The sequence below is a fragment of the Monodon monoceros genome, unplaced genomic scaffold (genome assembly GCF_005190385.1).
Source record: "Monodon monoceros isolate NGI ecotype Baffin Bay Population unplaced genomic scaffold, NGI_Narwhal_1 Super_Scaffold_6, whole genome shotgun sequence".
NCBI lineage: Eukaryota > Metazoa > Chordata > Mammalia > Artiodactyla > Monodontidae > Monodon > Monodon monoceros.
Genome location: NW_021703783.1, coordinates 11763188 through 11783967, shown reverse-complemented (window position 1 = coordinate 11783967; position 20780 = coordinate 11763188). Strand labels below are relative to the sequence as shown.

Sequence of the window (20780 nt, the reverse complement as noted above, 5' to 3'; positions counted from 1 at the left end):
TTGTATTTGGCTCTGTTATAAACCCCACAGAATCCTTGACAGGATAGGGTACCATCACATGGTGCTTAAAAGCCCGGCCTTTGGAGACCGGTGTGCCTAGATTTGAATACTAACTCCTTCATTCTCTGGATGCATGAACTTTTGTGACTCCCTTAATCTTTCTACTCCTTAGGTTTTTTTTTTTTAATCTGATAATGGCAATAATATTATTAATCTCATATACTACAGGATATAAATAGCTGTATTATAAGTAAATCATGTATCTAGTAAGACTTCAGTTAATCGTACATTTTAAAAAATCATAATTCATTTAACTGTTCATTCAGTCTGATCAGTGGTTTAATGGTGGGCACTTTCCTCCATGATTTCTAACCGACAATGCATTTGATGAGGTTACCTGCAGTGCACGATCATGGGGCCTTTGCTCTTTGTCGCTTGCCGTCGGACCATGTGTACAAACTGCAGGATGCTTTCTGCAGCGTTGGCCGTGGGCACCCCGTGATCAGGCCACGCAGTGTAGTTAAAATGCATCACATCCTGCATCTCGTCAGCCTTTAGGAGAAAAACAAGCGTTAATCTCTCAGTCCCCCGTCAGGATGGCTCAGGCCTCGGAGGCAGCTCACAAACGATGGTAAAGCCACATTTCACTCCTGGTCAGTATATCTCCCTTTCCAGCTCTCAGCGTTGTGTCTGGCACAAAGCAGGCCCTGAAAAAAAAATACTAATTGTATAAAGCTTCAGATAGTAGGATAAATAGGCTAATCCATGCCTCTGTAGTGATAAGAGCTTAAGCAGATCAGGGTTTGCATCCCGGCTCTGCCATTTAGAAGTTACATCAGCTCTGGGCGATGAATTAAATACTGAAAGATTCTGTTGGTGACCCGCTTGGGTCCACTGGGCCAGGCTGTTGCACCCCCTTTCCCTGATGCTGCTAATAGCATCTAGCTGCACCCCACTCCTCACAGGCATCTCCCACTGAAGGGAGCTACCTTGCTGGGAAGTGCCTAAGAGATAGCATTCTCAGGCTGAGGGCAGCCTGCAGCTAATAAGTGATTGATACCGGGGCACAAAAAGTCAAGATGGGACTACTCTACTGTCCTATCCTGCTTCCTTTGTTCCTGGACAGGTTTTACCCAACATTACACTTTCAAAAAATCCCCTATATAACAATCCTTGTCTTGGGATCGGATGCTAGGGGAACTAAGACAAACTCGCTGAATACCAGTGTTCTCTCATTTGAAAATGGTCTCATGATATCTTTAGCAAGGGTTGTTGTGGAGATTAAGTGTGATTGTGTTTGTGAAGGGTGGTATCTGTTAGATATCCTCATCACTACTACAGCATAATTACTACCACTTGCTGTCATCCAGCTCAGTGCATTTCAATGGGTGGTTCTGGGAATACCAGTAAATGGGTATGTTTTGTATATTTTCCCATTCATATGAACCCGTATACCTAATATATTGTTGTTCCCTCTGACTTGTGTAAATACCAGCTAGGATGTGCGTCCTCCAAGATTTACTTCTTTAAGTCCCTACTAATTGATAAGCATAAAGTTTTGCTATCAACTATCAGAAATATTCCAAATCCAAGCCTCGCAAAGATCTAATGCATCCCTCACCCCTCAAATTTGCTAAGACCCTAGAATCCACTCAGGAGATAGAATACTATATCATACTTTGGAAGAATTTGGTCTGGCTATGAGTTTGGAGTTAAAGTTTAGGTTTTCAGGTATTAGACAGAAATGAATTTCAAAGTGTCACTGGTCTTGGGTGAGGTAAAAATTAGAAATATAAATAAATGTATAAATACAAATATAATAATATTTGTATAAACATAAATGTCAGCACTTCAACTAGACCCACTGTCTCCTTGGCCTAAGGCCACACGTCCCCAGCCATACGCAATGTCTCTCTATATGAGCGAGTTCAAGGGCTTTGTCTTCGACACGTGGAGCATGAAATCTACAAAGATGCTGGCCAACCTCACTGCTGTCCTCAGGAAGTATGGCAAGAAAGTAACTCAAGCATAATAAATTGTGCAGAATGAATGAATTACTCAACACCCGGAGGATTTAAGGATACTCTATCCCCAGATAACTTTGGTTGCCCAGGAAAATTCACGAAAATGCTCGCTCTTTCCAAATGCGGATCACAGGCTGAGCACAAGACTCATACATTGTAGGATATGTGTGTTTTGATAAAAGAAATGTTTACATATTGAAGTACGGGAAGCCATTCTGGGTTATACATGAGTTAACTTGAATTTTATGCTAACCAGAACGGCCTGTTTGTGGTCTATCAAACATGCATTGTACACTTGCTTTAATTATTAAAGAAAAGGGCACATTGGCCAGAAGTAAAGAATGTCCGTGTTGAGAATAAAGATAAATGCCCCTCTTCCTGGGATGCCAATGCTGGTCCTCCTTCCGTGATAAGAATCCCTTCCCAGGCGCCAAAGCCATACTGGCTTGCTGTGTGTGTGCTGATCTGGGTTTTCTTTGAAATCTTGAAGGAATGTATCCCTGACTTGTTTAATATTCTTTGTTCTGACAAGATAGAAAACTGTGCTGAAAATCATGCTTCTCCAGAGCAGTTCTTGAGACACTGTCTTCAAGGCTATAGTCCTCAGTTTGGTTCAAATAAATATTCCTATTGTAGATTGTTTACTGGTTATTTTCATTGACAGAATATATACATATACACGCATACATACATATGTATACCTATATATATAGCTATATTAGAATATATATATTCTAAAATGTATCGAGCTAAAATATGCAAGGTGGTTCAAAAATAAGAAGGCTTTAAATTGTGATTAGTCTCTCCGTAGCTGCAGGGCAGAGGTCTTGTATCAGATGGGTGATTCCTGTCAGCTGAATAGCAAGGCACAAGTAATGGGAACAAACAGGTTTTTGCTGGTTTTTAGTCTCCAGTTCTTACTCAGTTCATGCCAAGTTTCAAGTACTGGAAAGTGACAAATTTTGCGTTATGGTCATTTTCCTATTAAATGAGAAAACCCTGCTGGTTGCATCTTACTTAACCATTCCAACATTTCTCATACTCTGATTTCCTCACTTGTGTAATTTTATCTGGTTGTACTCTGAAAATTTCCACATATCAACATGGAGGGAATAAAGAAGTATATAAGCAAAAAATGAAAAAAATAGAAAAAGGTATTCACCGGCACAGCACAATGTTCTTTGGTAATTTAACCTTCATTGCAGGAGCTTAAAATTTAGATTCTATTTGTTTATGGCCAAAAGGGGGCGCTCTGGGATCAGATGCTTGCAACTACTGTATAAAAACCAGAAACGTCTACTGTTCAGCGTTTTATTCCTATGTTTCAAGCCCTTCACATGGTTGTCACTGAAAAGTTATTATTTAAGACCAAGGACAAGGACATAGTATTGATCACACAGTGATCGATGTCACTTCTCCCAGTCAAGGGAACAGACCTTATTTTTGCTTTGCAACTTTTTTCTCCCAGATGCAAAACCTAGGGAAAGATTTACTCTGTATTTGTATAGCAGTTTATACCGGCTTTCTGGGTAAAATATCCAAGAAAGAAAGGAGAGTTCAAATGGAATTGAGATTGTCAAACATTTTCTCTGACGGCTAAGTCTGTTGATGTTTTCTAAGTGATTTATTATTTTTGAAAACATTCATTCATTCACTGATTTATTAATTCCATGAAGACTTATTAAGTGGCTAAGGGTTAGGATTACAAGGATTATTAAAACAGGATACTTGAGTCCATGACAGTACATGGGGGGCGGGGGAGATGGGAAAGCAGACACGAAATGAGAGAATTATAACCATGTATGGTGCACTGTGATACACGTGAAACTAGAGCAGGAGAGGAAAGGGAGAAAGGTCTTTTGAGACTAGGGAAGGCTTGATAAAGGAGCTAACGTTTGAGCTGAAATTCTGAGTAGGAGTGTGCTTAAGGAAAAGGAGGAGACGGGCATTTCAAAGAGGTGGAACAGCCTGGAGCAGTTTGTTAACAGTTACACTGGGATTTGCCTAAATTCTCAATGTAGCAAAAGCCATTGTTAACTAGTAGTAGTTAAGAAGTGATTTGCTTCTTGTAAATATCAATAAATGGCGAGTTAATGAGTGCTTGGGTTGCACTGATAATGAACAATCCTCGTTTCCGTTGCCTATGTTAAGGTCATCAAGCATTTTCTGTAAAGGGCAGAGAGTAAATATTTTAGATTTGGGGGATCATACAGTCTCTGTGGCAGCTATTCAAGCTTGATGTAGCACAGAAAGAGTCATAGGAAATCAGTAAACAAATCTGTGGCTATGTTTCAATAAAATGTTATTTATGGGCATTGAAATTGGAATTTTATAATGTCCATATAATATTTCATGTGAAATATTATTCTTCTTTTAATTTTTTCCAACTTTTACAAAGGTAAAATTCATTCTTAGCTCATGGACTTCACGAAGGAGGGTCTTTTGTTCATCCTCTGATCTACACTGTGAGAAAATGTTGTTTCTAAGCAGAGAAGCACATTTTAATGAGGACTTTAGTATTAAGTTTGTCCTCAACAGAGACCATGTTTAGGTGGAGAATACTAGTAATACTTAGCCTGCCTGTCAGCAGAGATGTAGCAGTCCTTACAGGAAAAAATAGACTTTTCTGACATTCTAACAATCAGAATTCAATAGCATTTCAAAAGAGCTAGGAAACCATGATTACTAAGGTCCAGAAGTACCTTAGAAATAATAAAAACCAAACTACAACAAAGTAAGGGACAAAGCCAAACAAAGTGAAATAAAACCCAAACCACTACATGTAAAACTAAATTTTAATTTATAATGCAGGTGCTTGTATATTCTAAATATACCCATACATGGTTAATATAAGTATGACAACACTTCTCTCCTCAGTCATGCCTGGTGAGCAGTGGGTCACCGTGTCTTCTATGACCCTGGCTGAAATCTGAGATGGAACAGTGTAGCCTTCTGATTCCATCTCCTCGGGCTCTCCAGGATAAGTATTTAATCCACACGATTCTTGAGGAGTTAGGAAATAAGCACATTACACTTGGGATTTTCCTCTTGGAGGAAGCCATGTTGCCAAGTCTGAGGTGCCCATGGTCTCCCATGAAGGGGGATTGGTCTCCTGACCCTGGGGCTTCCCTCAGCGTGGGAACAGCTCCTGAACCCACACTCTGTGACTTACATAGTTGATCCGGAAGTGTCTACAGGCCCAGGCATCCTGCCCTTCCTCTGAGATCATCTCCACTGTGATGTCTCCATAAGCTATGGGTTCTTCCGTGAATGGCCAGTAATGGTCACATTTCACCTGAGGGGACAATAGCACAACCTTTTAAAACAAACAGGCTAGGGAGGAAATAGTCTGTACTCATTTAGGGAAAGCGAATGACTTGCCTCTGAAGAATTGTATAGGATTATTGTGAGGATGAAGAATGAAGCAAGTGGAATGGTTTCCAATAGACAGTAAGCATTTAATCCATGGCAGTGGCTGGTACAGGCTTCGCTGCTAAGTGGGGCTGACCCCACTAGGCACTTACCCGCCTTTTCTCATTACACTGAGTGAGCATGACAATAATCTGAGACTTCTGTTGTAGGACCATCTTCCAAAAGTCATTTCTGGTTTCAGGCAGAGGCCCCTGTGTGGCAACATACTCTTGGGGTGAGTTGTATCCCTGGAAGGTAAGTGACAAAGTTGTCACCTAAGGAGCTACAGTCAACACCAAATGCTGTTTCACACAAATGAGAAAAAACTGAAAATTTACTGGGGCTAAAATGGCAAGGGATCATGCACGTATGAAATGTTTTCTCCTTTTTTCATCAAGGAGGCAGTCGTAGTAGCTGACTGTATAAATCCATATGATCTGATACATTTTGTGGGGGGAAGCCTAGAAATCACACCCACACGTTTTTACACTAACAACCACTGTCTTTACAGATACATTTTAAAAGCACAGGTGCTCAGGTGGAGCCCTTTGAGTTTGGTTGCTGACACTGACATTTAAGCACAAGAAAGATGATCTTTAGTATAATGATCTACTTTCAATTTCACTAATCTTTTTCAGAGAAATTTGTATATTACTAGTCTCTGGGCTTCTTTTTTCCCCTATTCTTTTTTTTTTTTTTTTTTTGCGGTATGCGGGCCTCTCACTGTTGTGGTCTCTCCCGTTGCGGAGCACAGGCTCCGGACGCGCAGGCTCAGTGGCCATGGCTCACGGGCCCAGCCGCTCCGCCGGCATGCGGGATCTTCCCGGACCGGGGCGTGAACCCGTGTCCCCTGCATCGGCAGGCGGACTCTCAACCACTGCGCCACCAGGGAAGCCCTTTTTCCCTATTCTTTATTCTAAAATGGAATAATGGAAACTGTTCTTTAGAGTTGGAGTGCTTAGTGGAGAACGGCTCTCTATTGAACTGTTTGACACATCCCTGAAGCCCTAATAGTCTTCCTCTGGCTGGGTTAGAATTTGGATGCCTGATTTTTAAAATTTTTAATTTTGATTACTTACAGGAATGTAGTTGGCATTGATGTAGTCTGCACCTTCCTCTTCATTCATGGAGATTAATCTCACTCGGCTAAAGTCATCTGTAAAGCATAAGGAGAAAAATATTAAAAGTCAGAGTGGAAGGGTGCAGCCACTCTGAAGAACAGTATGGAGGTTCCTTAACAACTAAAAATAGAGTTACCATATGGTCCTGCCATCCCACTCCTGGGCATATATCCAGAAAAATGAAAACTCTAATTCAAAAAGATACATGCACCCCATGTTCATGGCAGCACTATTTACAATAGCCAAGACATGGAAGCAACCTAAGTGTCCATCAACATATGAATGGATAAAGAAGGTGTGGTATATGTACACAGTGGAATATCACTCAGCCATAAAAAAGAATGAAATAATGCTATTTGTAGTAACATGGATGGACCCAGAGATTATTTTACTAAGTGAAGTAAGTCAGACAAAGACAAATATCATGTGATATCACTTATATGTAGAATCTAAACAAACAAAAAAAAGATACAAATGAACTTGTTTACAAAACAGAAACAGACTCACAAAAAGAAAACAAACTTATGGTTACCAAAGGGGAAATGGGTGGGGAGGGAAAAATTAGGAGTTCGGGATTAACAGATATAAAACAAAACAAATGAACCAGAAAAAAAAAAAAAATCAGGGTGGAAGGAAGACTTGTCAAGACAATTCTGTACCCAATATCTGTACTCAGTACCAAGTCAAATCGGTCAGTGATATGCTAGGTAGATAAAATTTATTTTAGCTTAATATTTTAGCCTATCTCAATCTTAGCTTCTGGTTTAAACAAATATATAAATATCTCCCCACCAATATTTCCTCCCCTCAGCCCTCCTGTCCTTGAAAGAGTGGTCTCCAGGTTTTTTGGGGATTGTGGAGAATATGTACAGGAACTAAAATATTTGGTAGGTTGCGTGGAAGGCCATAGAATGTAGCCTAAACACAGGATTTCCATTTCACTCAGGGACATCCAGAGAATTCACTACTTTTGGGAAGCCTCGAGAAGAGAAGATGGAGTTGATGGTCTTTTTGTAAACGGACTTCACATGAAAAAAGTAAATCCTGAAATGTGTACAGAAGTAAGGTGTTGTAATGATAATACTACTTAATTTTGTCAAGAACCTTTTTAAAGGAGGGAGTTCTTTTTCTAGAGCTTTGCACTTTTCCCTTCTTTCCCAGCTCCCCCTAGAGTGTAGCAGAGAGGAAAGTTAAATCTATATTGGAAGGTATTTTAATTGTCCTGTAAGTACTTTATACTACTTTTTCTTTGTTGCTTTTTTAAAAAAAATTTATTGGACTCTAGTTGATTTACAGTGTTGTGTTAGTTTCTGCTGTACAGCAAAGTGAACCAGTTATACATATACATATATTCACTCTTTTTTTTTTAGATTCTTTTCCCATAGAGGCCATTACAGAGTATTGAGTAGAGTTCCCTGTGCTATACCATAGGTCCCTATTAGTTATCTATTTTATATATAGTAGCGTGTATATGTCAGTCTCAATCTCCCAATTTATCCCCCCCCCTTATCCCTTGGTAAACACAAGTTTGTTTTCTACATCTGTGACTCTGCTTCTGTTTTGTAGATAAGCTCATTTGTGCCCTTTTAGATTCCGCATGTAAGCGATATCATATGGTATTTGTCTTTCTGTGTCTGACTTACTTCACTCAGCATGACAGGCTCTAGGTCCATTCGTGTTGCTGCAAATGGCATTATTTTGTTCTTTGAATGTTGCTTTTATTACAAAATGCTAAGGAATGGCAGAATTTGCCAGAAGTAAGAAGAGAGGTGTTTTCACACCTTGCCTCCCTTTCCATTTGCTTCCTTCCATTGTCAATGAACTGACTGAAAAATAGATTATGAGCACAGATTATCTTGTCCCTAATTTGGCGAATACTTTTTGATCTCCGAAAAGCCAAATGGTCGGTCTTTTCTGTTCAGATACAATTGATTTAAAAGCATAATTATTAAATTTTCATACATATGACAGGACCTACTGACATCAAACACCAGTGTGATCAATGCAATCACAGATGGCTTTGAAGATGCAGACCGTTACTGGGTCTGGCCAGAGGCCCCTGAAACTGATTACTCTTCAGTAACAGCCCTTCAGCCTCGGGAAGACATGAGTAGGGTCGGCGTTATTGACAATCTTACATGGTAGGATGTTTGTGTAGCGATTTTTACATCGGTTCAGTGGAAGGTCTGCAGCAAAGTGTGGAATATCCAGTCCAATCAGCTTCAACTCCTGTGAATGACAGAGAATAGATTCGAGATCCCCATACATGGTATGGATTGCATTATTGTTCACATCGGTTTATTGCTCATGCTGGATTATTCTTCACTTCCTGCCTCTAATAGAATGATCACAATCATCACACCCCCTTTGCTTTACGATGTCACAGTGGCTCCCTTTTGGGGCAGAGTGTACTTCTCCATCCTACTGTTGCCACCTTGCTTTTGGCCAGTGAAGTTGGGTAGAACTCACGTCCAATCAGAAGCTTTAAATGTGTTTGCTCAGCTTGGTTTGTTCTCTTGTGCTTCTGCCATCTGCTGGCAAAGAACATGCCCAGGAAAGCTACTGGTCCCAGGATGAGAAGACACATGGAACAGACTCTGACCCACAGCCTGAAGTAGAATGATCTCCTCTGTCCCACAGAGCCACAAGTGAGAAAAATAAGTGTTGTAGGTCACTGAGGTTTTGAGGTCGTTTCTTATATAGCATTATTGCAGTAATAGCTGACTGATGTAATACATAAAGACCTTGGATAGCTAAGTGATCACTTGGAGAAGGTAAGAATTATATGCATTACACTCAGGGGTATGGAAAATTCGAAAACAGAAGTAGGTTTCAGATTTTTGGAGGTACAGGGTAACTGAAACTTATGCAGTTTGCATAAATATTTCCTAGTCTATGAGGAATTGTAGGTATTTCTCCTGAAGGTGATGAGCTTTTGAGAAGGTAGAGAAGGAGAGAGTGAGGAACAAGAAGTAGGGCACATTCTCCACGTTACAAGATATAGGATTGACAGTCACTAAAATCTGGTAATAAAACCCCAAAATAAGGATGACGCAGTAGTGGGTAGGCAAACCCTTCCATGAAAAGAGGAACATCCAAGTATCTGTTTGTGTGTATCATTACTCTTATAAATTCTATTATCAGAAGGTGCACTGATAAAGCAATTTTTATATAAACAGACAGCAAACATACTTCAGAAAATCTATGTTACTGGAAAAGGGGGTTTCTAAGCTTCCACGACATGTGTCTGATAGGAAACAGGGGTTGGAGTCAAGCCACCTTTCTCCGGGGGTATCAATTATTCTGTGGTCTACATAAATGGTGCTCCCTGGAATTGTGCAGCGCATGACCGACGCAGCAAATCCCATACAAATCCGAGGGCAATATTAGTAAACAGTCTGTCTAACCATCTAGGAATGGGGTTACATGTATAGTATGCATTTTTCTATAAGACTATTAAGTGAACAAGTAGAGACACCACTTGCTGGAAATTTAATTTACGTGTATGGGATGCTATTCTTCATGATTCCTCCCAATTATTACCTTAAAGAATCATAAGCTGGAGGAATACTTCTCTGGGGGAAGAATTTTGGAGAGTCTTTGAAAGAGTTTTGAAGGGAGTTGGAAACATTTGATGATGTTTTGAGAGATTGAGCAGGGAATTTTTTTGGTGTGTGTGCGTTCAGTGTCTTGATTCAAGTACCCATGCAAAGCAAATGTTGTAGACACCCAGTTCTTGGGATGTCTGCTACGTCCACAAAGAAGTTCTTTGGTAGCTTAGTGTGTGTGTTTAATGGCATTGGAATGCAAGCTGCAGTCAACATGGATGAACTGATCTAATTGTCCAGATTTCTCTCTATCACTGTTGGCTTTCCAAGCTCACAAAATTGCGAGCTCTTGGCCCAAGTCGAAGTCAATCTTAAGACCAACTATGCTGACTTTGATCTTCAGTTTACAAATTTAGAAGTTTTTTTTCATCTCGGGCAAAACCCTTGCTTGCCAAATGCCCTTAAACAGAAGCTTGTCATTTTTCCTTTATAACTGTTTTTTCCATTTTAAAGGGTTGTCAAAGACTGATTATATTATTCTTATAAGAAACAAAATTTATTTTTAGCAAACTTCAACCAAATCAGTGTTATTTTTAGGTTAGCTCCTCTTGGCAGCTATAAGCGTACTTAAATGATGTTTCCATTGCTTAAAATATTTTGGAAATCTACCTCCTTTGGGGAGTGTCTTTATAGATAGTTTGCCAAAATATCTGGCTTATTTTGGTGGACCGCTTATAAACTGCAGGGTCTTGAAAAAGTATTTCAACTCTCGTTAACATCAGTTTAATTATCTGTAAGATAAGGCTCATAATTTTTCCATACCTCACTGGTATATAGTGACTATCAAATGGAATGATTAAACTCAATAAATATTAATGCAGCACTATTGATCATGATTGTGAAATGCTTCCATTATGATTCTTTGATTCTGGCTCCATAATTTCTCCCTCCTTTGCCATTTGTGCTAACTGAACAACTCTCCCCCAATAAAGCCCCACTTTGAGGACAGACTGATAAGCCACAGGAAAAGCCCTCCGGTACCAAAAGAAACTGTGGAAACAGATTGAGGCTGAGAGCTGGAGCACATATGGAAGCTGACTAACTGATAGAACTTTAATTGTGTGTTGCCTCCCTGCTGTAAATGCCCTAAGTTGATAAGAGTGATTTAGTTGGCTGAATACTGTAAATGTAAATTGCCAAAGTTACATTGCAGCAAAGCAGGAATGGCATGTATACACAAAATGCCTTGCAATCTTTTGTAATTCAGCCTGTCACTAAGTGGAAAATCAAATACTAAGTTTCCAGCCCAGTAGCTTTGCAGTTATTTTTTTTCCAACCACATGGAAACTCCAGAGGCTTCAATCTTCATGAAGGCAAAGTATGAGGTGATGGCCTGAAACCAACATAAGTCATTTTTGAATTTTCTTTCGCCAGTTTTGTTTCTAATATAATTTATCATTGTGGGGTTTTTTTCTAGGTTACATAGTCATCCATAGTGTTGAATGATAATCCCTCCAAAGATATGTCCATGTCGGAACCCCCAGAACCTGTGAATGTGATCTTATTAGGAAAAAAGAGTCTTTGCAGGTGTAATTAAGAATCATAAGATAAGATCATCCTGTATTATCTGGGTGGCCTCTAAATCTAATGATAAGTGTCCTTATAAAAGAGAGAAGAGGAGAAGCCATATGAGGATGAAAGCATTGATTAGAGCTATACAGCTATAAGCCAAAGATGCCCAGGGCCACTGGAAGAGACAAAGAAGGATTCTCCCCTAGAGCCTTCAAAGGGGGAGCATGGCCTTGCTAACGCTTTAATTTTAGACATCTGGCCTCTAGAATTGTGAGAGAGTACAATTCTGTTGTTTTAAGTCACCAAGATTATGGTAATTTGTTGTGGCAGCCCCCTAGGAAACCGATACAGTCACTGAAGCCAATGGCAGTGTGTGCTGTTTTGGCTGTGTTTGAAGCATACGGTCTTGAAAAGCGGGGCACAAACACATGCATTGTATGCCTGGGTTGCCATAACAAAATACCTTAGGCTGGGTGGGTGAAACAGAAATTTATTCCTCATAGTTCTGGAAGCTAGGACATCCAAGAATCAGGTGCTGGCAAGGTAGGTTTCATTATGAGGTTTCTCTTGGTTTGTAGATGGCCACCGTCTTACTGTGTGCTCAGTTGATCTCTTCTTTGTGTGTACATGGTGGGGTTGGGGAGAAGAGAAAGCAACGTCTCTACTGTCTCTTCTTATGAGGGCACTAATTTCATCATGAGGGCCCTATCCTCATGACCTCATCTAACCCTAACCACTTCCCAAAGACCCCATCTCCAAATATACCATCACACTGGGGCTTGGACTTCAACATATGAATTTGGGAAGGTGGGGGATACCTTCGTTCCATAAGATGTACCACATCTTCTTGGAAGAGCACAAGCTGTATTCTGGCTTTAGAGTCTGTAACAATGTCAACAGGTGATAAGCATTTGTTGTTTTCTTTCAGATGAGGTTGGACATTAGAATCAAATGAGATAGATGACTAGACTACAGGACAAGTCAGGAGAAACAATGTGACCTGTGTTGTTGACATAAGAGGTTCCATCTATGGCCAGTGAAAGGTCCAATGGGATTGGGCAATGACTGGTTACTTTTCAGGTAAACGCAAAGGGAGAAGAAAGGATTTAGAGCAAGGTATTTAGTGATGTTCTGTATTAGTTCCCTAGGGCTGTCATGACAAAGTGCCACAAACTGGGTGGCTTAACACAGGGGTCCCCAACCCCTGGGCCACGGACCGGTACCAGACCACGGCCTGCTAGGAACCGGGCCACACAGCAGGAAGTGAGTGGCGGGCCAGCGAGCGAGCAAAGCTTCATCTAACACTCCCTGTCGCTCGCATTACTGCCTGAACCATCCCCACCCCCACCCCCACCCCCGGGCCGCGGAAAAACTGTCTTCCACGAAACCGGTCCCTGGTGCCAAAAAGGTTGGGGACTGCTGGCTTAACAGGAATTTATCGTCTTATAATAATGAAGGCTTGAAAGCCGAAATCAAGGTGTCAGCAGGGACATATGCCCTCTGTAACCTACAGGGGCACACCTCTTCCTAGCTTCTGATGGTTTGTTGGCAATCCTTGGTTTTCCTTCACTTGCAGGTGCATGACTCCAATCTCTGCCTTTGTCATCACATGGGATTCTCTCTCTTTGTCTCTGTGTCTTCACATGGCTATCTTTTCATAAGACCCTAGACATATTGGATTAAGAGCCCACCCTACTCCAGGATGACCTCATCTTAATTACATCTGCAATGCCTCTATTTCCAAATAAGTTCATATTCTGGAGAACTACGCAATTAGGGCTCCAACACCTATAACAGGTACTCTGAAGGAAGAATGGGAAACTTGGACACCTGATGTAATACTGGGTAAGAAGGATGTCAACCTCAGGACAGTCTAGCAATAGCTAGTAGGGTCCTGGGCTCTAGGATGGGATTTAGGGGTAACGTTCCAATCACTAGACAAATTACTGGTACAGGCACTTGGAAACAGAGACCAAAACCTAGGCAATGAGGAATGAGAGCAGAGGAAACTCAGGTCTGGGAAAAAAGTAAGACCCCTTCTGTAAGAACTGTTGGAGAGGCTGTGAGTTGACTTATTTCAGCAATGCTGCAGGTAGGTCTCCAGGGAACTGTACTGAAACACAAATAAAAACAGCTACAGTGACTTCCCTAGTGGTGCAGTGTTAAGAATCTGCCTGCCAATGCAGGGGACACAGGTTCGATCCCTGGTCTGGGAAGATCCCACATGCCGTGGAGCAGCTAAGCCCGTGAGCCACAACTCCTGAGCCCGCGTGCCACAACTACTGAAGCCCTCATGCCTAGAACCCATGTTCCACTACAAGAGAAGGCACTGCAATGAGGAGCCCACGTACTGCAGCGAAGAGTAGCCCCCACTCCCCGCAACTAGGGAAAGCCCGTGAACAGCAACGAAGACCTAACTCAGCCAAAAAATAAATAAATAGTTAAGGTTTTTAAAAAAAAAAAAAAACAGCTACAAATGGGAGCTACTATCAGAAATCAAAGATCATCTCCTATGAACTATGTGGCAAGTGATATAGTTTTGTTCTAACCTATGCAGCCACATCTCCAAACAAAGGTAGTGAGGGCTTTCCTAGCATCCTGATCAAACACAAAGTACAGAAATTAATGGCAAAATGAACAATACGTGCTACGTCTTATGGGATCTCAGATTCCAAGCTCTAAATTCTGGCTCTTTGAAACGTTCTCAACATGAGACAATAGAAATGAGAAATTGAATCTAATCCCCGGGTCCCAAACCTCCTTAAGAAAAGATGTATATTTTCATCAGAAGGATAATCAATCTTTCCAACAGATCTGAAATCAGATACAGAGTGAAAAAGGAATTTATTCAGTGAATGCAAATTAGCAACTCGTGTAGCTTCATGTATGACTGGTACTGGTAATACATGTAAATCCAGACAGTTTCAATTTGCATGATGTCTATAAATGATATAACATCTCAATATGAGTGTGATCTTTCCATGTCAGTGTCAACATGAATACAGGTATTAAGCATTAATAGAAACAGAACAAATAACTGTCCGATACTGAATTTAGCTAGCCCAATTGATTCAGCCATCTCTATACCCTCTTGGGGTCCCATTAGAGCAAGAAACATTTTTTTTTCTTAAGCCTCCATTAATTATCAAGTTCAGGAAAATTTGAGGGCTGCCACGTGAAAGGTTTGACATTCACCCTGAAGTCAGGTATGAAAGCACAATGGGTCTTTGAAAATAGATGGGGTTACTCTGACACTGAACCTGAGGATGTGCGGTTGGGTGGAGTTGGAGGTTGGCAATTCCTGGGAGGCTGTCAAATGAAAAAGGAAGTGAGTCAGACCACTAGGTCACTGCTTAAGCAAACGTTAGTCCAAAACCTACAGTCTGAGCCTGTGATTTAAAACAGACTTCTGGAGAGTAATTTGTATTTTCTCACCAGAGCAGAGAGACAACATCAGGACTTGGCACCAAATAAATTACATATTTGACCAATGATGTTCTAAGAACAAAGGGATATGAAAAAATATCCTTAAAATAAACAAAAATTACTAAACATGTCTTCAGGTCATGGTGTGATGGCTGATTTTATGAGTCAACTTGGCTACTCATAGCGCCAAGTTGCTTGGTCAAACATCAGTCTAGATGTTGGATGAAGGTATTTTTTTAGCTGTAATTAACATTTAAACCAGTAGACTTGAGAAAGCAGATTACCTTCCATAATGTGAGTGGACCTCATCACTCAGTTGAAGGCCTTAAAAGATTGAGGTCTCCTGAGGAGGAAGGAATTCTACTTCCAGATTGCCTTTGGACTTGAGTGGCAACATCAGCTCGTCCCTGGGTGCCCTATAGATTTCAGACTTGCCAGCTGCCACAGCTGTGTGAGCCAATTCCTTCAAATAAATCTCTCCATCTATCTATCTATCTATCTATCTATCTATCTATCAGCTTCTATCTTCTATTGTATTATCATATATAGGATCTTCATATTATAAAATATAATTATATAATAATCATATAATATAATTATATAATAATATAATTAACATATATTATATATGTGTATATATATGTATAAATATAAATATATATATATATAATGTATATGTCTCCTATCGGTTCTGTTTCTCTAGAGAACCCTGACTAATATGTAAGAATTATAAAGCTTCGATGTAACCTTGTCCCCAATTTAGTCCAGTGTCTCTCCATGGAATACTACTGGCTTGGGACAATTCTTTATTGTGTGAGACTGTCCCACTCATTGCAGAACACTTAACATTGCTGTCCCTTTCCCCATTAAATACTACTCCCAAGCCATTAGGAGACCACACACCCCCAAACTCCCCCTAGGGCGCTGCCTGGTACAGGTCCAGCTGAGAACCACTCTGTGTTCAACTTACCCATTCTAGAGATGAAGAAACTGAGGTGATGAGAAACTGATTTTTTCCTATATTAATTAGTGGGAAAGCAGTAGTGAGGATCCAGGTTTTTGGACTCTCAGTTTGGTACATTCCTATCTGCGTTATAAATCCTATGAAATAAGCTTGAATGTGTTCATTTATACCTTGAATATATAGAAGCCCTCAGCATATTGTAAACTGAATATTTAGTCATAAAATTGACCATTCAACTTTTCACATTTTTGAAGCAGCTGAAGCTCAGATCTAATCACTTATTGCGTGGTCCTCTCTTTGGGTATAATGCTCTTGGTTTCTGGTTTATCCACATGGTACCAATAAGAACTGTCCTTTTCTTCCGTAATTCTGCCCTCCCAGGCTGCAGACAGTGTGAGCAGACATCATTAGCCATGCCAGCCAATCAGAATCCTCCCCTGTTATTTTTTAAACTACGAACAAGAAAGACAGTCAGTGACTCCCTTTGGCAACCATAGGTGTGATACTCCGAGGCTGATTGCGGTCGCATTTTCCACTATGAGAAAGAGGTTGGTTTGCAGCCAAAGAAAGTGAGGCCAAGACAAAGAGAGAAGTAGAAATGAGAAATAAAAAGAGGGGGTCTTTTCAGGTGTGTGGCCCCTGATTCCAGCCATTCCTGAGACTGAGCTGCTTCCCTGCTCTCCTCCTGGTTTAGCTATTCAACCTTTCCTTTGATTATATGAGATACCTTAGTTATCCTTCGAACAAACTCCCTTCTTCTTTGGTCTAAACTAGTTTGAATTGTATTTCTGTCATTCACAACTGAAAAAAATATTTTCTTTTTACCAGAGAATGATTCATTGAATTTCTTTTTATAATGATGCAATTCAGAAGCACAGTAATAGTTACACTGGGGTTTGATGACATGAACTGGGGGTACTCCTAATCCTTCCAGGAAAGGCAGTGACCCTGGCTGTTCCACCAAGGTCATATCACCTGGTAGGAATTAAGAGACTGTGGCTGGGCTTCCCTGGTAGCGCAGTGGTTGAGAGTCCGCCTGCTGATGCAGGGGACACAGGTTCGTGCCCCGGTCCGGGAAGATCCCACGTGCCGTGGAGCGGCTGGGCCCGTGAGCCTGCACGTCCGGAGCCTGTGCTCCGCAACGGGAGAGGCCACAGCAGTGAGAGGCCCGCGTACCGCAAAAAAAAAAAAAAAAAAAAAAAAAAAAAGGTAAAAAATAGAAAGTGTAACTACAATATAATTTTTATCAGAATTATCTAGATATTTATTTTCTTCTGAGTTTGGGCTTATGTTTTCTTATAAAAAGCGTCCTCCTTTCGTTGGTACGCTCTTCTGAAACGCCATCCTCACCATAGATCTCCATTTCAAATTGAGTTTCTGTTCTTCGAGCTATAGCATTTGGTGTAGCATTTATAATTTCTCATGCACCTGCGTACAGTGGATGACTGAGCCAGGCTTTATGTGGCATTTCTCATGACACAGGTGACAGTTTGGGGGCTTTGTATTTGCTAATGTATAAGATTCTTCTCATCCTTAAATTCCCTGTTAGAATGAATACCCATACCAGGATTCCTGCTGATTCTTGCAGAACAAAGCTGTCCTTGGCTGATGTGAGGAAAGAAGAAATGAATATGGATAATGAGGAGAGAGCAGCTACATTCTACCACCTGGTGTCTCACAGGAAAAGCAGCTAAGGGGCTTTAAAAAAAAATGACATAATTTAGAAAAGTCACTTTATCTTTCCCTTCTCCCTGGTCTCCCTGAGCCTCGCTGAAAGCCTGAAGAATGGGAGGCTATCCAGACTATGTTCTGAGCTGTGAAATGTGTGGGAAGAAAACCTGAGGACCAGTTGTATCCCTCACACTACTGAGATCCTAGACCCTTTTCCATCTACTCTGACACGTTCTTGGGATCAAAGAAATATGTGTGCTTCAGAAAAAGATGTTGCCAATTTCGTTCTTCTTTTACACAAAGCATGTGTAACTCTCTTTCTCCAATTTCTCCAAGAAAAGAAAACAAAACCTCACAAAGACATGTGCAGTAGAATGCCAGGAGTCCTACAGCAAAAGAGACACCAGGCTCTTATGTGCTCAGGAGACAAAGGGGTCCAATTCATCCACCACCCACGCTAACTGTGTCCTAAGTGGCATGAGAAACACACTAAAAATCCCCTGAAAGAGAAATTGTTCCGGACCTCAATCCTCAGCTTGCCTTCTCCCTGCACTTTCCATCCCCATGGTTTTCAATGTTACCATTGAAAACTTCTGTTACCATGTTTGTTCACCCCAGCACCCGCAGTACCTGCATCTCTTCTCTTCTTTCTTTCATTCGTGCCACCCAAACCCTGACCTCCTAACTAAGGGTTGACATCCTGGCTCTGAACCAGCACATTAGGTACCCCCAAGCCCAGTTACCATCCTGTCCATTATGAACCACACCACCAGGACTGCCTAGTGAGCAGGGGAATGACACTGGTACAAAGCTGCCAATTCCCCTGCCCACAGAGGGTAGGAAAAACTTTATTCACTCACCTCAAATTGAAGAGAAAATTTATAATCAGAGTCTTTGGCCATATCCTTGATGTAGGCGTCAAAGTCATCCAGTTGCACCGGGCTTTGTCAAATACAAAGAAAGGTATGTTTTAAAAATCCTGTTGATAGGTGTCATATAGCGTTTAACACCATACTTCTCAAACATGAACAATTTTCTTGCAATTTTCTTCTTACTTCTCAGAGGTTAGCACTCTTTTTTTTTTGGTTAAAGTTACCAGTCACTAATATATTATAATTAAAAAGAGAGCCCTATATATTAAACTTCCTTGAGGATAGGAGAAACCTCTAGATTTTTAATTGGCTTTTACTTTAGCAGTAAAATATTACATATACACACACTCATACACTCACAGGTATATGTGTTGTTTCTAGAAAACCCCAGTTTATGGGAAAAAACAAAGGATTAGTCTGAAGACCTGTTCGAATTATAGTTTTACTTTATTTACCTAACTCTTCTGAGATTTAACATGCTCATCTATGAAAAATCAGAGCGATACCTACATCACAAGGTTGACACACAGTATGTTACAGATGACAGAGACATGGAAGTTTAAACAGCTTTACAAGTGTAAGGAATTGTGCTGCACTGTCTTCCCAGAGCAAAGGCAGTGTCCTGGCAGGAAACATTTCTCCAGGGAGCTCTCAGCGCGCGCTCTCTCTCTCTCTCTCTCTCCCTCTCTCTCTCTCAGAGTTGTGTTCAGAGCCTTGCATAGCAAAATGGTTCAGGACAATCAAGTAACACATCTGAGTTTATGTTTCTACATCAGTAGCAGAAGTGCTCACCTTCTTCCTTGTTTTTTGTGTTTCTTTTTGAATAAGAATTCGGTTTTATTTCCGGTGGTTTTCTCTAGCTGCTTATCTCTTCTAGAGCCTACCCGTGCCAACCTGTTCCCTGAGCTTCTTCAGGATGCCGCACTGTCACCTAACCCAAGCCTTTCCACCTTGACAGGGTGCACAGAGTTGACCTTTCCCTTCGTCTTGCTGCAAATTACTTAGCTTATATCATCTATCTGTGGTCTTATGCCCTATTAGCAAATACAAAGCATATGATAGATATTTGTTCAAAGTTGTCGATTAGCTAATCTGATAGATTAATTTATGTTAAGATTTTAGTTGATTTTTAAGGGTATTATACCTCCCAGATAATACATTCAAATTTTAATGGTTTTACTTCATAATGATAACATGAATGCCTTGTACCCTTAAGACACCCTAAATATTCTTATGCGTCATCTTGCTGGGTTGATGGTTAAGGTAGACTTGGACGACATTAGCCCCACACTCCAGATGGAACTCCACAGAGAACCCAGGCTGAGATAGTCAAATGAGTAGTTCAAGATCTCAGGGCTACTAAGCTGGAGAACCCTGGGTAGAAGCAGGGAGAAGGACTCCTGGTTAAAAGCTTTTTCATTCAACTTTGCCACCCTTCCAAAAGAAACAGCTAAACGGGGGCGGGGTGGGGTGATCCTTCCCTGCTGTCTTGGCAGTGCGTTGACCTTGAAGTTGGACTTGATGAGGCTGGTTCTCATCTCATTAAGAGGAAAATGGGGTTAGAAAAAGCAAAAGCAGGATGGAGAGGGGAAAGAGAGTCAGAGGAAGGACCCAGGAAGTAGAAGAATGAACATCAGGGAGAGGAGGAGAATGGTAAGGAGAAGAGAAAGAAAACTGGGAAGGAGCAGGGATCTATCAGTGGGACAAAGGTTTAGAGGGAGAGGAGGTGAGGAAAGGAGGGGCGAGGTAAGAGCTTACTGTGGTAAGGGGGGAGGGTAAGGGGGGAGGGGCAAGGAGAGCCAAGGAGCACGGTGGTGGCAGTGGGGGGGGGGCATTTGGAGTGAAAGAGAAAATGTAAAGAGAAAGTAAATGGAAAGATGGGAGGAGTCCCTCAAAAATGGCTTGTAGAAGCTTATCCACTGCTTGATACCCAGATCCACTGCCATTTCTCCATCGTGGGTCTACTTTACAGACAAAGTTTACCATTCTCTACTTTTATCAATAACAATACGCTAGAAACTGGAAAAAAAAAAAAAGGTTTGTAGAGAAGGAGGGAGGATGAGAAGGAAAATGAGAAGAGGGAAGGCGGAAGCTGGTTTGACTCGAGGTTTTGGCTTGTGGGCAGGTTCCACCATGTCTACGCTCCACTCAAACTTTGGTCCACATCCTGC

At 41.0% G+C, this 20780-nt stretch overlaps 1 protein-coding gene across 2 annotated transcripts in view; it reads right to left on the bottom strand.

The window, feature by feature from the left end:
• PTPRO (protein tyrosine phosphatase receptor type O) overlaps positions 1–20780 on the bottom strand; it is a 230956-nt gene that overhangs the window by 10293 nt on the left and 199883 nt on the right. For both annotated transcript variants that reach the window (XM_029205425.1, XM_029205426.1), the window contains 6 exons: positions 18598–18679; positions 8695–8785; positions 6515–6591; positions 5549–5683; positions 5197–5319; positions 398–552 (listed from right to left, as the gene is read on the bottom strand). In XM_029205425.1, coding sequence (XP_029061258.1) covers positions 398–552; positions 5197–5319; positions 5549–5683; positions 6515–6591; positions 8695–8785; positions 18598–18679 — 663 coding nt within the window. The remainder of the gene's footprint in view (positions 1–397; positions 553–5196; positions 5320–5548; positions 5684–6514; positions 6592–8694; positions 8786–18597; positions 18680–20780) is intronic.